The sequence below is a fragment of the Rhynchophorus ferrugineus genome, unplaced genomic scaffold (genome assembly GCF_030347505.1).
Source record: "Rhynchophorus ferrugineus isolate W39M unplaced genomic scaffold, kcgeb_rfMv2 rfM11, whole genome shotgun sequence".
Classification (NCBI taxonomy): domain Eukaryota; kingdom Metazoa; phylum Arthropoda; class Insecta; order Coleoptera; family Curculionidae; genus Rhynchophorus; species Rhynchophorus ferrugineus.
The window spans coordinates 13,838,928-13,862,375 of NW_027472590.1; the positions used below are offsets into that span (position 1 = coordinate 13,838,928).

General features: G+C 33.2%; 1 protein-coding gene across 6 annotated transcripts in view; it reads left to right on the forward strand.

Annotated features, from left to right (window-relative positions):
• Window positions 1-23,448, forward strand: part of LOC143204616 (nose resistant to fluoxetine protein 6) — a 54,263-nt gene that overhangs the window by 20,406 nt on the left and 10,409 nt on the right. For 2 of the 6 annotated variants that reach the window (XM_076417292.1, XM_076417289.1), the window contains exons 3-6: window positions 6,212-6,408; window positions 12,914-13,131; window positions 14,214-14,278; window positions 14,338-14,531. In XM_076417292.1, coding sequence (XP_076273407.1) covers window positions 6,212-6,408; window positions 12,914-13,131; window positions 14,214-14,278; window positions 14,338-14,531 — 674 coding nt within the window. Of the gene's footprint in view, window positions 1-3,872; window positions 4,006-6,211; window positions 6,409-12,913; window positions 13,132-14,213; window positions 14,279-14,337; window positions 14,532-23,448 lie in introns of those variants that run through there. The other 4 variants (XM_076417290.1, XM_076417293.1, XM_076417291.1 and 1 more) reach the window with 4 other exon arrangements.

Genomic DNA, 23,448 nt, shown 5'->3' on the forward strand with positions numbered 1-23,448 from the left:
CAAATATATAGATATATCAAAACATTTAAATAAGTTTGAAATTTCCTTTATAAATCGTATCTTCATTTATCTCGATTACCAGATATATTTTCACAAATTATCCCCGCTATTACTTCATGTTATAGTCTCGTATTTTTCAGAATTATTATGATGAATTACGAAGGTTACTTAAAGTGAAAGTGTCGGTTATAAAGTTAAATTTGAAATCTCTTTCGACCAGAACAAGGGATTATATTAATGGGAACACATTTTATATTTTATTTTAGCGAGGCCTCGCTGACACCGATCTTTGTAATTAACATGAAAGTCAACCTAAAATTATTGATAATAGAAATATCTAATTATTTATGTAAAATTGCTTATTTATTAACTAATGTTGATCTGTATCTATCCTCGCCAGATTTGATCGAAAAATTCAGATAAATTGTATCACTGAAGAAATTGAATAGTCCCGAGAAAACTTCAGGATAATGATTTCAGCAAAGAAATTAGCATATTTGAGGTTTTCTTATAACCTAAATTTAGGTATGTAGTTAGGTTGGCCCCTATCTTATTGTCTAGTGTATTAAGGTTTATGTATTAATACTGCTGTTTTTCTATTAAATGCGTCTCACTCTACACGGCATTAAGAATAAAATGGATTGATATAACATGTATGGAGTAAGTAAAGAATCGCTACCAGTTCCTCTTGATACACCTGCTTTAGCTTATTTTATTTCAGAAATATAGTAGATTACAGTCAGAGAATATAGTAGATTATTAGGAATCGCCTGCTTGACTATAAACATTAAAACTGTAATGTAAGATTTTAACATTCAGTTCTGTGTTCTTTCGGTAACATTTTCTGTAGCTTATGAATAAGGTGGTCCCCGGCCTACCATAGTAAAACACATTTTTTTGGAAAAATTAGTTTTTTTTCCAATTCAACAAAATTCTTTTCAAGGATTATATACTGATTATAGAGACCCTCCAATTTTTTAATACCATTTTTGAGTACGATTTGTCATTTGTTTAAAAATAGGCCTCAGTTTCGGCGATCACAACTTCATTCAACGAAAATTTCTTCCCAACGAGCATTCTTTTGAGATCTGAGAACAGGAAAGAGTCGCTAGGGGGCAGATCTGGAGAATACGGTGGATGAGGAAGCAATTCGAAGCCCAATTCATCGATTTTTGCCATTGTTTCCACTGATTTGTAACACGGTGCATTGTCTTGGTGATGCAATGTCTTTTTCTTCAAACGCAGCCGTTTTTCGGCGATTTAGTCCTTCAAACGGTCCAATAACGTTATGTAATAGTTGCTGTTGATGGTTCTTCCTTTTTCAAGGTAGTCAATGAAAATTATTCGACTGTTGCGTTTTCCCACGCTTTGTAGCGGGCTTATCGTGTTCAGTCCACTCGAATGGCTGTCGATTGGATTTAGGAGTAAAATGATGGACGCATGTTTCATCCATTGTCACGTATCGATGCAAAAACTCGGGTTTATTACTCCAGATCATTTTCAAACACTGCTCCGAATCATCAACTCCTCCTTGTTTTTAGTCAAAAGTGAGCTAGCGCGGCACCCACTTTGCACAGAGCGTTCTCATGCCCAAATATTCTTGAATGATATAATGTACACGTTCAGTTCATATTTTTAGAGTGTCTAATATTTCACTCAATTTCAATTTACGGTCATTCAAAATCATTTTGTGAATATTTTATGTTTTCGTCGTAACAACCTCTTTTGAGAGTCTACTGCGTTCACCGTCTTCAGTACTCATTTCACCACGTCTAAACTTAGCATACCAATCACTGATGGTTGATTTTCCTGGGACTGTATCTGGAAATTTGGCATCAAGCCAATTTTTTGCTTCAACTGTATTTTTTCCCTTCACAAATCAATATTTTATCAACACGCGAAATTTCTTTTTATCCATTTTTTTCACAAAACAAAAGTTGCTTCACTCAAAATGCTATAATTCACAAACCAGTGATGTACAGCTGTCAGCTGTCAAATGTATACAAACATCTAAGGGTTAGAGCTAACTATTGAACATGTGAATTTAATTCTAGTAGCACCATCTATGTGTCAGGCCGGGGATTCTTCAATTGATATGTTATGGTACGGAGTATCGACAATAGCACACAATACTTTGTTTTGTAACCGCTGATTATAATTCATAAAGCATGTATTATTATTCATGAGGTTCAGTTCAAAACTGATTTGTTGTCCTGCACTGCATTAATTTTTACATTTTATCATCATTCTCTATCATGAAACCTTAACCATCCATAACGGCAGATGCCCTTTTAAACGACGGTATCTCTATATTTTTGCTTATAACACTTTTCGGCATCCAAAAATATTTAATGGCATATAAATTATCCCGTACAGCAGGTGCTCAAAATGGATGCGTAGTAAAAAACAAAATTGTGTACTCCCAATCTTAACTATAAATTACATCACCCAAAATCAAACGTACAACCCATAGCAATTTGTTCATCGTTCCCAAACTATAAATAACCCCACGTTTTTTACTTTTATTAAATTTTTTTGGTTGAATAAAAAGGCAAATATAATTAATTTATGTTTCTTTTTAACTTTACTGTAAGAAATACGGATTTTAACAACTTAGTTTTCTTTAAGATTGAAGGAATATTGTATAATACTCGGACGTTTGATGGGATAATAGAGCAGGAAAACTTTGTTTGCGAAAGTTTAATATTTTAGCCAATATATAAAAACTTTAAAGTAAAAATATTATCCGCTATCCGCGCATCAGTTTTTGATATCAAAAGAACGTTGCTTCGATATTGCTTCGGTAGTTTTTGGTACATCTGGTTTACATAGCAGCAACGTGATCTCGAGGGAACTAGAAAACTTATTATCTATTGTTTGCTTCATAGCCATATTCATCTTAAGTTTCAAAAGTTCTTGCTTTATATTAATTTTTGAATATTGTTTATCCTGAACTGTACTGAAAAATTGTACTATTAATTGTGGTCAAAATAAACAGGAGTGATCCTTTCTTATAAATATTGAAACTTTGGTTTAAATATATATCTTTAGTAGGTTTTTTATTATTTAATTGTTACATTATTAATAGACGTTCCCGACTAAACTACAATTATTATTAGGTACTGATAATTATGTTTTTCTTCTAATTAGTCAATACATTTTCCTATATTTAAATTCCAGTTCTTTTCTTTTCTTCTTTATATGTCCCTTCCAGCGGAGTTTTGGATCAAGACTCATTTCGAGATATTTAACGTTGTTGCTATATAAAATGATAGTGTTATTTAATGTTATTGGAGCTTGTACGGTCTGATTGTAGCTGAACATGAAAATATTTACTTTTGTTAATTTTTGTTTTTCAAACTTGGGTCCTATTATTTATATTGTCACTTGCCTGTTGTAATTTTGATGTAAATTCTTCACTATTGTCTCCGACAGCTATAATCGCATTATCATTAGCAAATGTAGCCATCGTACTATTCTCCATTTGTGGTATATCACAAGTATAGAGTAGTTAAAGCATTGGACCCAGTACACTTCCTCGTGGTGTACCTGCTTTAGTTTCATTTATTGTAGAGTAAGCTTCTTCTTGTTTAGCTCTAAACATTCTGTCTATAATGTACGATTTTAGTAGTTCGGTTGTTGTTTTGTTAACATTTTCTATTACAAGACGTTCATGCCAAACCTTATCAAAGGCTTGCGCTACATCTAAGAATATGCTGAGCATAGTTTTTATATTTGTAGGCTTTTTCAATAACATCTGTTATTCTGTGGATCTTGTCAATTATTGAGTGCTCGCTAATAAACCCAAACTAGTGTGTTGGTATTAGGTTTTTTCTCTCTATGATTAATTTCTCTTTCCAAAAACTCTAGATATTAACTGGTAGCAGTGATATAGGTCTATAGGCTTTTATTTCGTTTAGTGACATTTCAGGTTTTAGGATCATTATAATTTCCTTTCTAATGCCTGGGACATGTTTTAATCTACATGCTGTATTGTTCAAGTTGGTGAGTCTTATATTCGCTTTCTTGTTAATTTTTGCAGTAATTCTCCTGTTATTAAATCATAGCCTGGTGATTTTCTGGGATTAATTTCAGTTTTAGTAACTTTGGTTAGCTCTTTCGGCGTGATTAATTCAATCATCGAATTTTCAGCTTCTATGTCCGGCAAAATATATTCAATATATTTTGCATACATATATAAATAATTATCCTAGATACAAATTTTGAATAATCTCTCTAAATATTAGTTGTTCGCCATCTCATAAAATTTGTGCTAAATTAATTGAGGTGTATAATAAAATTAAATACCACTTAAACGTTTGTCAGTAGAACAAGAATGTATCCGCCATATTACTGCCACTAAGATTATAATAAAGTCCAGTAAGTGTCAGTAAGTGGGATTCAATCATTCGATGGTTTGAGATTTTATATTTCAACGAATAATGTCCAAGAGCATTTAGCAAGTTAGGAAATAATATATACAGAAATCATGTATATATTTAACATATTGTTGGGTATGTTATTACGCTAAAATGTATCCCCCCGAATATAGGTACAAAGATAATAAGAAGTTTATTAGCGCCTTATTTTTCACAGTTTAGGAATTGTTATATTAAAAGTTCATACTAAGAGTCGATAAATAGACTATTATGTTTATGACAATTGCGTTTAATAACTGAGTAAAAAAACAATTGACAAGAAGATCTAACCAATAATGCGCTATATAATTCCATATGTTATTGCATTAATTAGCCTTTTAACATCTGAAAATTTATCCAAATATTAAAATAATTATCAAATTACTATTTCTTATAAATTTATACCAATTCTTTAACCATACTACGAAATCTCCATCTTTTAGGCTATTAAATTTGCGTCTGAAAAAAATTAATATTATCTTTCTATTGTTTGTTCCACTTTTCTACCTTTAAAGTGGCCACAGTCATATTGTCGAGATGTCGCTGATTCTTTAATTTATTGTTTCTTAATATTGTGACATTTTGCAGATGTTGCATATAGCCCTCTTCAATATCCGTCGATATTTTGCATCCTACTTTATCTTCGTATCCCACATGCATTTCAGTAACGTGAAATAACACTTCACCTACAAAAGAAAAATTAAAATTAAAAATTAAATTAATTCTAAGTTTTTTTTGTTGTTGTCAATCTTTGCACCATTAATTTTTACACCTGATGAACAACATTATATTATTGTATTTACTGCTAGCAACATTTGGTTGCATTTTGTGAAATTAATACTAAAAAATAACTTTTAATTTAATTTATTCCTTAACATATATATTATCTGAATCAATCTGTAGGACGTGATGTTGATGACGTTTGATGAAATCTAAACAGGTGATAAAAATATACCCTTGTGTACAGAGAGACCAGATGATTCTTCTTTTGTTTGAATTGTAAACCTATTTGAGAATGGGTATTTCGTAAAAGTCGCTTTTTCACTGTCTATTCACCCTACAAACTAATTAAAATATAACGAAAAAAATGGCAAATGTCTTATGCATAATGAATGCACAAGTATACCCGTATCCTCCTCATTAGTTTTCACGCATTTATCTAAAGGAGATTGCAAAACAAACGGAACAATTACATATCATCTTTTTCGTCAGTCTCGTCGGCTATAGATGCATGGGAAGTATCAAAAATGTTACTCATTCCCGTAGAGTCTTCCAAATGGAAATTATTTTCCGATTTTAATATTTGTTTATTGCAAGCCAAACATGACGGTTTGGTACTTTTGTTTAGATTGTATTTTTTATCAAGTTCATCATACATTTTTAGTAAATATTGTTCAACATAAATCGCATAATCTGCTGGAACCAATTCGGCTTTACATGCAGGACATTTCTCCTGTTTTCGTTCAGAGTGTATTAAATCCACAATATCATTACTCTCATTCTTTTCATCAGTTTCGCTCAAAACATCATCATTGAAATGTCTATCGGTGCATTTTGGAACATATACTTCATACTCTGAATGAGATATTATTTCCCCATATATAATACACTCTTTCTTCTCACGTTTTTCTTGTGATATTAAACAATCAAATTTTGTAATTGTAATATTTCTTTCTTCTTAAAAAAAATTAAGCTGTCAACGATCACTCGCATTTTATTTTTCATCTACATCAAATCTAAAATATTTCGTTACTTGAAATTTAAATTTGATTTGAATTTCGAAACTCTTTCAGTGTTCGATTCGTCTTCGAAGCTAATGTCTGGAATTCTCAATGGCAACTTAGCGGAATTGGGATCGTTTAGGCAGTGTCTTAATATTTATGAAGAGACGCTTCGCGGGACTATTAAGGGCCGCCATTGTACGCTTCGAATATTACCATCGGATGAGCTTATGCAGATTGTGTTAAGCTACAGGAATGTTTCTAAAAAGGTTTGTAATTATTTTTTTGTATAAATAAATTAGTGGGTGGAGGATAAAGTTGTTTAATTTTTTGTCGTGTTACTCAAAGCGAATTTATTCATATAAATTTTTAATATTAATCAATTCTACGCCGAACACACAAAATAATATGAAACTACAACCAATATAATACACCTTGTTGTATGTTGGCAAAATTTCTTTCGTTTTATTACACGCTTTGTTATGCGACGGTTCAAAAACAAGTGATCGATGAAATGTGAGATCTCTGAGACTTTTTCAGGAGTTTCACAAATGACAATATCTATGGTACCACAGCATACATAAAATAAGCTAAATAAGATATTAGCAAAAAGGAATAGTGGGCGAAACCGAATATTAACAAGCCAGCCAATAATAGAAAGGATTAGGATCATTAAAAATGACATCAGAACTCAACACTCATTTCACTAACAGAGTTGTGGACAAAACCAGAATGGAAGGAGCTCAACATAGCTAAAATTTGTGGAAGGGCTGCTATTGCGTAACCTTTCGAAACGAAAGGTGATTATAAATCTTGGATACTTGATAATTGGAATAATACAAACAAACAACGGCTATGCAGCTAACAGGTCAATTGAAAAGTCCCCGGCCTAAATGTGTACAACACATTTTTTTGGCAAAATTAGTTCTTTTTATCCAATATAATTCCCTTCAAGGGTGATACAGTGACTATAGCGACCCTCCAACTTTTCGATACTATTTTTGTAGTACGATTTGCCCTCTACTTCAAAATAGGCTTCAGTTTCGGCGATCACTCCTTCATTCGACAAAAATTTCTTCCCAATGAGCGATCTTTTGAGATCCGAGAACAGGAAATAGTCGCTGGAGCCCAGATCTGGGAAATACGGTGGATGAGGAAGCAATTCGAAGCCCAATTTAAAGATTTTTGCCATCGTTTTCACTAACTTGTGACACCATGCATTGTCTTGGTGAAACAGCACTTTCTTTTTCTTCAAGTGTGGCCGTTTTCCGGCGATTTCATCCTTCAGACGGTCCAATAACACTATATAATAGTCGCTGTTGATGGTCCTTCCTTTTTCAAGGTAGTCAATGAAAATTACTCCATGCGCATCCCAAAATACAGACGCCATAATCTTGCCAGTTGACTATTGCGTTTTCCCACGTTTTGGAGCGGGTTCATTGTGTGCAGTCTATTCGGATGACTGTCGATTGGAGTTCGGGTTTATTACGCTTGATCATCTCCAAACACTGCTCCGAATCATCAGCTCGTTGTTGTTTTTGGTCAAAAATGAGCTCGTGCGGCACCCACTTTGCACAGAGCTTCCTCATAACCAAATATTCGTGAATGATATGATGTACACGTTCAGTTGATATCTTTTGAGTATCTGCTATTTCATTCCATTTTAATTTACGGTCATTCAAAATCATTTTGTGGATTTTTCTAATGTTTTTGTCGGTAACAACCTCTTTTAGGCGTCCGCGTTCTCCGTCTTCGATTCTCATTTCACCACATCTAAATTTAGCATACCAATCCTTAATGGTTGATTTTCTTGGGTCAGTGTCTGGAAACTCGGCATCAAGCCAAGTTTTTGCTTCTACTGTACTTTTTCCCTTCAAAAAGCAATATTTCATCGACACGCCAAATTCCTTTTTATCAATTTTTTTCACAATAACAAAAGTTGCTTCACTCAAGATGCTATAATTCAAAAACTAATGATCCGACAGCTGTGAAATTTATACACGCGTTTTTCGAGGGTTAGTTTATTAATGTTATTAACATATGGATTTAATTTAGTAGCGCCATCTATGTGTCAGGCCATGGATTTTTCAATTGACCTATTATTACTAGCAAATACTGCCATATTCGAATATGATAATGTGCCCATACACAAAACCAGAAGGCTCGGCTTTGGTTTCAGCGAGCATCAGAATTTCACCAGCCACCTCTTCTGCCCAGCACAATTGTCAGACCTCAATATAATTGTACAGTTATGAGCAGAGAGTGGGGTAGGTTTTATCGCTGAAAAAACTGGCTCATGTTTTGCTACAATAATGGGACAACGTCCCATTGGAAACTGTTAATATATTCCAAGAATCCATTCTGTTAAGAAATGCTGTTATTTTTTTATTTTATCCGTCTCCTCTATGTACCTTGTTGATCAATATGCCATTTATTTATTCATTCACCTTCAAAAATAGCACCATGTAAAAATATCTTACCAGTTGGATAATTTCATGAAATATTCAAATTTTTATTAATTATTATCAGGAACTTCAATTAGAATTACTTCAGATTTTGTTATTCAATTATCTCACACCCATGAAGCTACGAGAACATTAAGAGACTATCGTTAATAATTCATCTCTGATCGTTATTCATATTTTTTCAGATTATTTCTTCATTAAATTTTTTTTTTGGTTAATCGTTAGGTAGATATAATTAACTCGATATAGTATTAGCCTTAACTCTACTATTATCAATATAAACGTTAAATCACCTGCAAATGACATAAATTTTAACTCTTAATAAGGCATAATCTATCTAACTAGTGACTAGACTTTATCTGATTATTGATTCATGACCCAAACTCAATATTACTAGGCCTGAATCGCGTAAGCTCCTTACAAATGCCTGTGTTTGAAGGAAAATTTGTTTCTTGTCCAAACATTTAATTGCCAGATCTAACCACTTTTCCGTAATACATTTCAAGTCAATATTTAGCTTGGCGTTTGTTCTAATTTAAACGGTATAGGATATAATTTGTGTCTTAACCTTAGTGTTATTTGTTGTGCTTGCATGTATCTGCGATAACTGTTGGTTAAAATGAAAAGTATTAATAAAAACTACTGTTAAATTCGATGGTTAATTAGTGTACATTGACGTTGATCATGGACTGTTTAAAAATGCATTTTCTAGATTCCTAATTTTTGCTGTTTGTTTTAAATAAAAATGTTGCTAAAGCCCGTTAAATACTTTTAGAAACTTATCTGCTTAGTCACATCCTATTTGTCGATTTGGATTTGTCGACAGCCTTTGCTGTATGATGAGCATACTGGGGACCGAAAACATAGTTTAGGGATATATGTCCAACTATCTGACAGTAGAAATAATGCAATTGATTTGGAATATATTATCTCTTCCTCAAAGTACAAAACTCCACGTTAACTCTTTTAGGGGGGGGGGGTGTTGTTGATTTACGAAAAGTTCGAATCTGGCGATAGTTGCTCAGTACAAATCAAAAAGTCATTGCTAACCCCCCCTCCCCCTTGCCAAAGTTTAATGAGGGGTGGGGATATATTAATTTTAGTTTGTTTTATTATTCTGTGTGATTGTCTATAGATGTCAGTTATGACAAGTAACGAACCAGCTTTTTTTATTGATTCTAATTATCCAACAGTTCCAACTACATTGTGTACACTTGTAAAACATAAAGGGCAATTGTTTCGCTAGTGTTTTAGCATTGGGTTTTATTTGAAAGTATTTATAGAACTCTATACTGGAATACTTTACTGGAGGCATCTAGACAAACCTAGGTCTCTTAGGACCAACCCTTTTTGGGATGCATGTAGCTAACAGGAGTGCTGTGCATATGCTGGATAGCGATAGAGCCTGAATCAGTATTGGGATTCTGCTTGTGGTGGCTTTCCATACTTGATAGATAATTATCTAATTATAATTATAATTATAACACATAACATAAAGGTGATAGTACAAGACAGCCCAAAACTTGGGCTTCGGGGCGTCACACCCGTACTATGGTCACATAATAGAGACCGCAGTCTACCCTCTGGAATGCACAGCCTTCTGAGGAAGACTTTTGCCCCGGGGGCATCACTCCCATACCCAGATATAAAATCCAAGTACCGCGAGGACAAGGGGGCCAGGACAAGGGATTGAGGGAGGTCCTCCTACAACGGTTAACGTTGAAAGAGTTGTACAGTATATGCTTGGCCGATATACGCTCTCCATATTATAAAGAAGTAAAAACATTGATCGATGATTGGATCTCTGACAAAGGAACATAATTCTTTCGACGCGGTATCGCCGTGCCTCCAGAAAAATTGGAAAAATCTGTAGAAATTATTGCAAAATATTTTGATTAAAACATATTTTACCAATTTATCTCAGTATATCCCTTTTTAAAGTAAAAAAAATTACCAGAAAACATACAGAAATCAAATACAACAAACCAATATTGAAATTAATTCATAGCCCTATTCGATTAAACTAGTTTTTATTTAAAATGATATTCAAGAAAGACAACATTAAAAATATTATATATCGCAGCAACTTCAGCATTTACACTAATGAATACTTCAGAAAAGCCGAAAACATTATTTTCTATAATTCGTTAATTTACCGTTAATTCCTATATTTAGAATATTTTATCGCGTGAAATGCTTCAAATTTAATTCCCATATGTCTTTGTGTATTCTACGTGAATAATAAACAAACGTATAATTTTCCGTATGTCGTGTTTTCGCTTTCCGTTTTTCTTCTGTAGGTTTACGCAAACAATCTGCTAATTTGTCCCCTTATTCTGTTTTTTAGTCTCGAGGGGTTTCTCTCTTCTTCTTTTTTCCACGGCAAATAAACCTTTGGGAAGTTTTACGAGTGATAGAAATAAATTTTGCCTGGGTATACTCAATTTGCTGGGATAATAGTAAAATGAATACGTTATCCTTTATAACTTGTTTGTGTGAGTGTTTGCAAAATGGTGATAATAAAAACAGCAATATGTATATATGTATATATATATATATATATATATATATATATACTGCCTTTCTAATGAGTTACTTCGAACAGAAACGAGATAATGGAGGCTCCGTTTTGCTACTAAAATATGTTAGAGAGCACTGATACTGTTAAATATTAAGTAGCTACGGTTTTTATTAAACATATTAAAGTGCTGCAGCTGCAGTGAATATTAGTATGGTTATAGTCACTAAAATATCCGAAAAAATGAAAGACAATATAATCTAGGATTCACCGAAAATAACTGGTCCTCATACGAAGCGGGTGACGAATCAAGATCACCTTCATTCTAGAAAATGTCTATTAGAGCTCAAATATATGAAATTTATAAGAACAGTGATTAGTTTTACAATATAATAAAATTACTTCGAAGGAAACTGTTACTCTGAAGAGTATCCATAGAATACATATATATGCAACTCTTTGAGGGATGTAGACTATCCCTTCATACATTGTTAGGTAATACGGGACCTAAATGGTGTAAAACTAACCCATGAAAAGGTCTAAAGGAACTTCCACAGATTAGTTCTAAAATAATACAATTTTTAAAAGCATTATAAAAGCAAAGAAGAGTTATTAGTTATATTTGTGAATCTAAATGGGTATTTATGGCATGGTACACTCATGGCAAGATAGTGTAAGAATAAAAATCGTGTAAAGATAACAAAATCTGAAAAAAATAACAATTTATTAGGTTTTGTTAGTCATAATATGTCTTAATAATTCATTGTAGATATATTGTGTTTCATGCTGAAAACAGGAGCGGTTTTATTTCTTTCGCAGATTTAGTGTTTTCCTCTTAGTTCAAGGGAGAATACTATGGAGAAATGAACAATAAAATATTTTGCTCTGGTTTGAAAATCATTTCATTTAAGAGGATCAGGCCTCCAGAGAATACTGCTATCTAAGAACGCGCCGAGAACTCTACTTCATAGGTTTGTGTAAGAGTAGTATGTAAATATAATAAAACACAACCCTAACCTACATACTATTATTACTGTATAATTAATTGTAGTTTAAGCCCTTCGGTAATATATGTAATAGATATAACATAAATTATAATCGATAACATTATTTTTGTTTCATTACTTTATTTAGATTAGAATTTTGTTGTCGGGGTGAAAATGAACAAAAATTCATAGTTGATGCGGCAACATTGTGACGTTTTGGCGTCATCGATTTAAATGACGTGCGTTCATTGTTTTCTTGAATGGCCTATGCATATCTTGCTTTTAGATTTTGGGCAATAAATATATAATTTGAGGTGAATTATTTGTTAAAGCAATTATACTATATATTATGTTGGGTATATTTGCTTTTATGGATTTCGGTGTTAAAAATAACTTTCTAAAATGAATATTTATATATTCTTCCTAGTACAATGTGAATATTTTATATATTTTTTTATTTCCAGTACCTCTGGTATCTTTCTGTTTCCCGCCTGGCTTGCTGTTTCTCCATCTATTTTATTCTCGTTTTCTCTCGTTATCTTCTTGTTCAAGTTTTAATATCATCCTCCCTTAAATACCTCTTCCTAGATTCCCACCCTTTTAATCTTTTCTAGGTTTCACTTTATCAAACCTTCTATATTTTTATAAAAAAAATTGATAAATTAATTATTGATGGTATTTTATATATCTATATATTTGTTTATTATTGCTTTGTGTGTTTGTCATCGAAAAAAATCTACAATATTTTATAAACACTGCTGAAATATTGTACATAATTTCATCCATTAATGTTTCATAATTTCAGAGGTTTAAGCTACTCAAACACAGTGTTCTAGACGGAGCAAAATTATATTGGTCAGTCTGCGTACCCCATACTTGTGAGTCGGCAGAAGTTCTAAAACACTTCAGTAGAATAATAACCGAATTAACTCAAGGTCTTAACCTGACTATTTCGCTAAAGGAATCTGATTGTATATCTATGGATGATTTGCCAGATATCACATTAGGAGATTATATTTTCTTGTAAGTATGGCTTAAGTAATTTTTTGAACGATTTTATTAACTGATAATATTTTGTAAGTATCGGGATAAGGTATAGTTCTGCAATACGCAAAATGGGTTTCGGTTTATTGAAATGCTGAGACTTTAAATAATGTATACTTATTATTCAAAGATGTAGATGCATACAAAGTGTCTTTAAGATAATTATATCATGGAGAAATAAGACTCTAGTTAATATAATATATAATGTTAAAATTTAACTTCCTATAATCTGTGAAAGGAAGGCTAGGCGGTAGGTTAAGGCTATACGCTGTGAACTCTGAATGCTTGAGGTAAAATTCGCATATGGTTTTACAACGACCGAGTCTTAACCATATAAGTATTGTGAGTTTCCCACAATTTATTTCCTTCCACCCAAATTCAAACCAATTCATTTAGATTTTTGTGAGTATATATCAAGTGATCCTGTAAACCTAATACATTATTACTTGGAATATTCGTCACTCTAAGCAATACTAACAATCATTCAGTCTGGAGTTTCACAGGGTTCCCCACACTCGGTCTGGTACTGTTTAATGCGAAAATGACTAATATATCTAAAGTTAAAAGAACAGCTCCAAACTTCCAAGAACAACTAAATATAACAGTGGAATGGCTGAAATAAAGCTTTAAAAGCTGCAAATTAACCAATTGCACCGAAAATGCATCCAAAAACCAACCAATGAAACCAATTTAAGAGTCGACATTACGACAGGTCGAACCACTACAAAAGATTACGTAACTCGGACTTCATTTGAATCACTGTTTAAGACGATCAGATCGAGCCAGCAAGCTCCAGATCGAGCCAGCAAGCTCCAGTGAAGGGTTATGGACATCAAGATAGCCGTCCCGAGAACTCAGCAAGATCTGTAAGCAAGACCGATCAACAAGACGTACAAATTATGGTGGAATGCCAAGAAACGTAGGACAAACTGATTGGAGACTTATTGGTTAATTTATTGTCATCTAAACTTTATTTTAAAAACGATAATAATATGAAGAATTGTTTTATTTTGATTTATTTAGTATTTTTAATTTATTTATTGCAAATATAATTATTTTAGGGCATCTGCAGGTCTTGTTTTAGTTATCGTAACAGTTTGTACCGTCATAGACGTGACAGAAATAGGTATTTATTCATTTTATTCTTTGATATAAAGCTAAATATAGCAAGATGTTTAATTTCAGGAGATACCATATCTGCAGTTAATTTATTTTCGTTGAGGACAAACGCAAACATTTTATTTTCAGTGTCTCGGTCTAGAAACGAGATTGCTTGTTTGGACGGCGTCCGCTCCCTAACTATGTGCTACATCATCGTCGGTCACCGATATATCCACAACATGGCCACCCCGTCAATAAACTCGCTGGACCTCGTAGATGTGAGTAAACTGAACACGGTTAAATCTTGAGCTGCATTTTAATATTACATATAATATTACGCCGACCAGTCTGTTTCGCAATGACGCTACGTCGGGATTTATTTGATTTTATGTTTAGACTAGCGACCCGCCCCGGCTTCGCACGGGTGCAATGCTGATACTAAATTAAATATACTACAGAAAAAATATGAACGTTGTATATAAAAACATAGCGGCCCGCTCCGACTTTGCACGGGCATAAAATATATATGCCTATGTCACTCAATGAAAACATGATTAAAATCGATCCAGTATTTTTGGTTCATTCATTACTGCCCTTGGCCTGCACGCATTAAATTTGGAGTAAAACAATTCCTCTTCCCCTATACTTACTATGAAGATTTCCTGCTATCTTTGGAATATCTAAATTCATACAATTTTTATTACATTACACATTTTTAAACGCAAATTTTAAATTTGTAATATCTCCGAAAATATTTGTTTAATTTACATGCTGTAAGGAACCATATTGATCTATATTAATTGCACACTGTATTTAAGGTACTTAATTCGATAAGGATTAATGCCGTATTGCTTAAAATAGCTTCGTAAATAAGCCATTTTCTCACGTAAAAAGTAAACAATAAAAATGGTTAATGTGGGTTATCCCTAAAAGATAAACATATACCATCGCGGACTTTTTTGTAGACCTTTTTATGGTGTACAATACTGTAGTACATTAATTTGATCTAACTCGTAGGGTTAGGCAGCGTTTTTGCTAATTGCTAAATAAGCCTAAAAAAATAGTTTACGACATCACGTTAGAAACCTTTAAAATTAGCAATGTTGCCTTAGTATATTATGCATGTATTATACATATAAACCTTCCTCTTGAATCACTCTATCTATTGAAAAAAACCGCATCAAAATCCGTTGCGTAGTTTTAAAGATTTAAGCGCACATAGGGATATAGGGACAGAAAAGGCGACTTTGTTTTATACTATGTAGTGATTTAAAAATATATCGTAGGGAAAATAAAATATAGTCCGTTCAATAAAACATCGAACTCACGTCACTGAATTGGTGACGTCAAAACTTCGTAATGTTACCGCATCAACTCTGATTTTTAGTTCATTTTGGCTTTGATATATAACAAAATTCTAATCTAAATAAAGTAACTAAATAAACATTCTATTAACAAATAGTATTTATTTTAACGTTATAGTACATTTAATTCGTATATCATCGAAGGATTAAAACTACAATTAATTATACAGTTTTACTAGTTTGTAGATTAGAGTTGTGCTTTATTATATTTACGTTGAATTTTTTTCCATGTCACCTATGAGTTAGAGTTCTATGCGGGTTTTTTATGTAGTTATATCCTTTGGAGGCCTAATCTACCTAATTAACAATTGTATATCCAAGTAAAATATTCTACTTACTTGCTTCCTTCGGTACAGTGTTTCCTATAAAATCATTTTGATATCACTGTATTTTGACCTTAGTTTGTTCTGTTACTACCTGTATACATGTTTCATGATAAAACTAGATTTAAGCACTGCATATGTGAAAAACTGTTAGTATTTTTTATTTCCTCGCTCATTTTAACGAAATGCTTATGTATATTCTCAACGATTACACAGGTTCCACAATAAGATGTCCTATAGTTATCGTAAAATAATCAGAAAGTCTGATTCAAGCGAATAACTAAGCGGCTGCTAATTTACAATGTATCTAACATTTGTTCAGATTCCACATTTGTACATTTCTTCTTCAGTATGTCTGATCGAGTTCATCCCAACCGAAGTTCATCCAGCTTGAACAAAATATATCTTCAATGAATTATTAGTAAATGTTATTACTAATAAAACCTAATCAACTGTTGTCTAACGATTACCATTTTCCATCAGCTTTCGTTGTCTTAACATTATTTTTATCATCTTGTCATGAGCGACCATTGGCTATATCGGTCCCATTCTGAAATATCCATGTCTCGTCTATCTAACTGCACAAATTGAAAAAAATAATCTTTATATTAGATTTTATAATATGTTCTTAAAAAATTTAATCTTTTAAAAGCAATGTCTTGAAATTCCATTAGACCTCTTCGTGGGTATATTTGGTGTAATCTTGGTGACTATATTACCCAACAGTCTATGAAATGATGGTCTACATCCCACAAAGAGCTAGATATCTCTAAGCGTTCTATGGATACTTTTCACACTGGCAGTGTCATCTGAAATAATTTTATTAAATTATATTATATTGAAAACAAAACTACTCACTGTTCTTATATATTTCATATATTTTATATATCTAACATCAAGTTGATCTTGATTCGTAACCTATTTCGTAGGAGGATGATTTCTTTTCGGTGAATCCAAGATTATATCTTTCATTTTTAGAGATACTCCAGCGACCGTATTCATATTAATATTGATACTAACCGTTCTGACGAATTACGGCCTCCATATCTCGTTTCTGTTCAAAGTAACTGATTAGAGACGCAAACTGTTCTGTCCAGCTTCGGTATTTTTAATCTGAGTAATAATAAGCAGCGATTTGAAATTTATCAAAACAAGCAAAGCGTTAAAACAACGTTTGTCTTGTTTTGATTAATTTCAATTTTTGTTTAAAGAATTTTGTAGACCTTTGGATAACCGGACGACTTTTGTAGGCTGGTTTGGTTACATGTTCGAACTTATTAGACGGCATTGTGTTTCTTCTTAACTAGGATAAAATTAGAAGGAAATATTTTCTGGTTCTAAAACTAAGTTCGCTAAAGTTCTACTAAAATAGCGACAGACAAATGAGTTCACTGTTATTTTGAATAGATAATATGTATACAATTAGACGATTTCTGATAATAAAAATGTCATGATTGTAAGAAATACCTTGTGCTGAATACAGTGAGTAACTTTTTAACGGAGCTAATCGTTACGTCAGTTTTGAAAACGCTCGATAAGCATGTGAATATAATGGGGATGGATATACAAAATAATTATTTATTATTAAGCTATTATCAGCATGTGCTTTTAAAACAACTGACATTTTTCGCGGAATAATATCCGAATACTTTCCAATGGAATGTTGTCCCATTATCATGCTAAAACATCCGCCTATTACCTCAATAATGTTGCATATGGAAATGTATTCTTCACTCTCTGCTGCAATACTCTACGTAATGGTTTAATTATGTTGGGATCCTAAAGATTGTTTTTACCAGGGAAGTAATTAATATTCTGATGCTCATGAAACTAAGACTGAATCTTTTTGATTAACTTTTGGTATATATTTTAGAATATGGTAGGATTCATATGTTATCGTATATGGTTATCGTAATCATCATTGAGGATGTCGAGATATTATTTTGCAATATTCCAGCCAGTGATGTCAGTGATGTTAACGAAAAGACCAGCTAAACACTACCACATTCACCCCCCCCCGAATTGCCCGTAGGAAGTAGGTAGCCCGGATAACAAATTTTTGGAGTTCCCCATTTATAAGTCAGGCCGTTTGTAAGGAAAATGTAAACAATGATTCATCGGACCTTACTCCATTCTTCCAATCATGGAATGATCCGATTTTAGGATTGTTGTAGCTTAAGGCTGCCTTCCATTATAAAGGGCTTCGCAATCAGAGCCCTTTCATGAATGTCAACTTTATGGAGTTCTCGCCATAATTTTGTTGATACAGTATTACTTAAGTAAGGTCTGAGTTCCGCTGTCACTTTTGCCGTGCTAGTTTTTTGTTGTCTGGTCACAGACCCTCCCACTAACCGAGCACCAACGATTTGCTCTTTTTCCAAATCTGAGATCAGACACTTTAACGATCACTTGTTTTATCTGAAGCAGAATAACGTATATAATACACTGAAATATAATCATATAATCTACATGTCTTGACATCTAAACTGGGCAATACATACGCGTCACGTTATTTACTCGGACGTAGTGTTGCTAACATGCAACAAGATGTACTATACTGCGTGGTGTTCATATTATCTTTTATTACCTGTAAGTTATGAAATACGTATATTATTTAAAACAAACGCTTATAAGGACTATACCATTGGCCAGTTTGCCTTTAATAATCTTCTGAATTGCTGCTGTAACACAAAATTGCATGGTTTCCTAAATTTCAGTTACCTGAACTTCCCTACAGAGGGAAGTCGTGACATTATAGCCTAAACTGCAACCTTCTACCCAATTTTCTGGGTGCTGAACTGTTTTCTGAACTTAGTGCTGAAATTTCTGAACTGCGATGCTTGTGCCAGAAATTCACGGACAATGGATCTTTTCCAAAATCTGAGATGTTCCCTAATTGCAATAGGTTAAGACTAGAAAAAAAAGGAAAGATTGCTAACCCAACGCAAATTCAAAATTCTGAAAACTACCTACCGTTGCAGTTAGCGTGTTTGTTCTATGTATTTATTCCGTGGATAACGAAAAGCATTCCAAGGATTTTTTAAAGCCGTATATGCAAAATCTAAACCAACTCTATTAATTAATGACCAACCTAACGAAAAATAATTAGTTTTATTTAGAAACATCCTTCACGCTTTATAAATTGAAAATTAATGAATTAAAACACTAATTATTTTAAATTTTTCTTTCAGACTTTCTACTATTCTGGCACTTTTAAAATATTTCTAGGAAGGCGTTTTCCTTCCCTTCCATTTACTTATTGAGCTCAATACTATATGAAATAAATTAAGGAACAGATTCATAAATTGTCCTTCTCCTAATAATTTCCAGAAAGCGTGTAAGCTTAAAGCGCCAAAGTCGCGCAACATCATTCATTCCACTTAATATTAAACTATTACGTTTCCCAGCGGAAAATCTACAATATTTCCGAAAATTATACTTTTTTTCATCTACTCTATTATCTTAATGTTTCATTCCTTGTTATATACAGCTAGAAATAGACGTATATAACATTTTCAAAAGATTTTCTCATTCGATTGTTAGACTTTTGTGGTGTTGAATTAAAAAAAGCTTTAATTAACGTAGTTTTCCGCTTCCTCAGTTTCGTTTCATCAGTTTTACACAGCCTGACTACTTTAACTAGTCCAAAACTTGGCAAAACGGTTTCGAAAAGCCCGAGTATGGTTCTTAAGAAGATAGTGATTAAAAAAAAAATATTTTTCTTTTATCTATTCAATCAGCTTTGGAAAATGCTCTAATGAAACCTTTGATTTTACACTTTTATTTTGAAACTATTGCAAGCTGTTAACGGGATGCGAATCTGAACTAATTTAATCAAAGAATGGATTTCTTGACTTGTAATTATCGACCTCAGTAATAAATCGATTGAGTAAATTACACGGATTAGGTTTTACACAACACATAACAGATGGTCGGACAGTGTATTATAAGTATTGGGTACATGAGTCGTAATTTTGGCACCGAAAACAAACAGCGTTTTGGAAAACTAAAAAAAAATTAATGACGAAGTTTTAAAGACATTACTCGATTAAACCATAGGACGCGTTCGATGTGAGCACTGTGCGAAAGACGGCCGGAATACGAGCAAACACAATATTATTTTTCAGCATGATAACGCTCGATCATATATTTCTATACTGGTGAAAACATACCTGGAAACTTAAAAAAATTACTTGTCCCAATATATGAGCCGTGATCTGTCTGACCAGCGATTGACTTTCACCAGAAAATATATCCTTTAGTCGATAGCCTCAAACGATACATCGTTCTATAGTGACGGAATGGTGAATTGCCTGAAACACGGGAACAGTAGCGGCTATCAATGGAGAATACTTTGAATAGCCGAAGTTTTTGTACAATTAAATTTAGTTTTAATTTGGTTTGGCATTCAATAGAGTACAAAATCGTAATATAAAGAAAAAATAAATTTAATTAGTAACGCAATATTAAAATGAACGTACAGAGTACTTTTAATTGATCATAATTAGGACTGTTTTTCAATGGATTCTCAATTAGTGCGTCTTTCTTTTTCATTATTTTTATGGGGTTAAGGGCTTATTTTTAAGTGAAGTTAAAAAAAAACAATATTTTGATGTTCATTTATTTATTAGACATTTATGAATATTTAAAGAATGTATAGAAAAATGGGAAATATTAAAAATCTAAAAATTAAAGGCCGATGAAGTCGGGGGTATTAAAAAAGTGAGGCGTCCTCATTGATATTATTACAACCCTCGTAGTAATATTAACAACAAAAACGAATAATCTTAATCTAGCACCCATCTGTTAAAAAAAATATGTTTTCACTAAATTACAGCTGATAAAAAGAGCTCGTAAAAAGGAGATTTAAAATAGATGAGGTTTTCGATTTCTTTCGAGCTTTAATTTGTTCAGTAGGGAATATATAGAAAAGGCTTGCACCAAATATCAAGTGAATCAAGTAAATGGACCTTTATGTCAACCGTATTGAAAAAGTACTTTCGAGAGAAATACGTTTAAAGTTTCGTATCAAGATGTACGGTGATGCGTCACTAAAATAGCTATACCTCCGAAAACAATTGAAATTGTGAAAGCTCCTCCTGAGGACATATTATTAGAACACCCCCTTAATTATTTGTTTCTCAATTGACAGTATCAGTGGCACCAATCCATTGCTGCTAATTTATTAACTCGGTTTACCTACATTGTCACTCCTGTAATACAAAAGTCATAACAGCCATTATCAGAACTTTGGCAGATAATATATTTTTAGTATTGTCATAAGTAATAAATAAATATCAGTCAGTATAATTTGATTCATTTTATATTACCTTATTATTTGTAGTTTATAGACACCTAAGAATTACTAGTGGATAAAATGAAGACAAAGTAATCTTTTTCACCAGGAAATTATTACATCAAGTTGCAATAAACACTATATTGAAATTCAAGGGATAACACTGTTGGATTGCATAAAACGATTTGAAATAAGAATATATAGAATTTGATTCTTAAGGCATCCTGGTTTACTTCGAAATCTCCTTTTACTCTATAACATTTCAGAATGGTTCCGTCAGTACTTGCGTCAAAATAATCAACCTCTTATAGAGACCATAGTATGGCTATAATTGGAAAAACATTTATACATTTAAAGTAGAGTAAAATTAAAGAATAGTACAATTAGGACAAATAAATTAATTAATGTGAGTTTCTATAACCCTAGAGGAATGGAATTCTTCCTCTAGCAGAGCTTACAAAGCACAAACTCTCGCTCGTAGAGAATCTTGTTCAAAATAATTAATATGTTATCAAACTTGGGATGTACGAGGGTGGTTCAAATATGATGGGTACAAACGCTGTAGATGGCGCGCATATATGTTTTGAAGGTCGTGGCTCGAATATGTGATAACTGGGCCCTTCAATAACAGTGTTGCATAGTTTTCGTTGGTAGCGCATGTTTCACGCGCATGGCTACGACCATGGGTGAACGTCAAGTACCGATCGGTAGTGAGTGCCGTGAGAAACCGTCGAGAATGAGCCGCATGATCGTCGACCGTGAACCAGCATCACACCAGACAACATTCGCCGCGTAGAACAACTCATATTGGAGGACCGTAGGATTAATGTTCGAGACATTTCTGCTGAACTCGTTATCACAATTGGTAGTGTAGAGTCTATCATCCACGAGCACCTTGAATATCGCAAATTAACGGCGCAATGGGTTCCTAAAGTGTTGAATTTCAAGCAAACATTTACGTGGTTGCAAGTCTATCGTCGCTTGCTGACACGATACCAGGCGGAGGGGACGGTTTTTTAACGCGAATCTTACGCGAGACATGGGTACACTATTACACTCTCGAAAGCCAGGTGTGATCTAAAACAGAACGAAACGGAGGAAGGGGCGCCAGTCAAAGGAAAGACAACCAGTTCTGTCTGGATAAGGTCCAGTGTACTATGTTCTGGGAACTACGGGGCGTGCTGTACTACTCTAATCTTCTAAAAATACACGTGAAAATACCGCTTATTTCTCGAAACGGATGAGCATTCCAGCACGAAGTGCGATTTCTCTCCAGGATATCGCGCGCCCTCATACCGCGCGTCTCACGCTCTATAAAATATCAGAATTAGGATGGGAGGTATTGGAACAACCCCCCACCCCCCTTCAGTCCGGATTTATCAACCTGCGACTACCACATATTTGAACCACTGAAAGAAACCCTCGGAGGTCAAACATTTAATATCGACGACGAGGTAGAGGAGTTCGTGCGCATATGGCTGTCCGAGTTGCCCAAGGAATTCCTCGATACCGGCATCAAAAATCTTCCGGAAAGATGGACAAGATGCATAACTAGTAAGAGGAAATACCTAGAAAACTGTAAATTTCAGTATTTCTTTTCAATAGTAAATAAACGTATCAGAGTATTTGTCTCTATCATATTTGAATCACCCTCGTTAAACTGGTAAAAAATAAGCGATAATAATTGAAAACATAGTTCATCATAGTCAAATCGTAAAATTTCTCTTCTTTTCTCCACATACATATTAAAATATTTCTATATATTTTAATATCAAGGTATAAATAAAGGTTTAATCGATACATATATAAAATTGCAAAATAAAAGTGTCGTAAAAAAGAGGAAAGGAAATCTGGGAACGTAACCCGAACAATCGTTGTCTATGGGAAGGGGCATGTAGTCCCGACGCTTACAAAGCTCTGCTGCTGACGTCTGATTCAAAGCAAAATGCTATTTATGGTTCCGGCTCCGACTTAAAATAGCTGGGTACATTTTTTAAAAGGTTTAGAAAGATTGTTTTTTTTTCGTATTCGCTTTGTACGTCCCGAGAAAAAATCACCACTAAAAGAGAACTACATGGAATGTTTCTTTATAGAAATATTTGCGAAATCAATTTGGAATTCGGTTTTCCTTGCAATGGTTTTTTTTTATTTATATTAAATATTTTTTATGTTTTAATATTTTTTATAAAACAGTTTCCTTGATATGAGTACT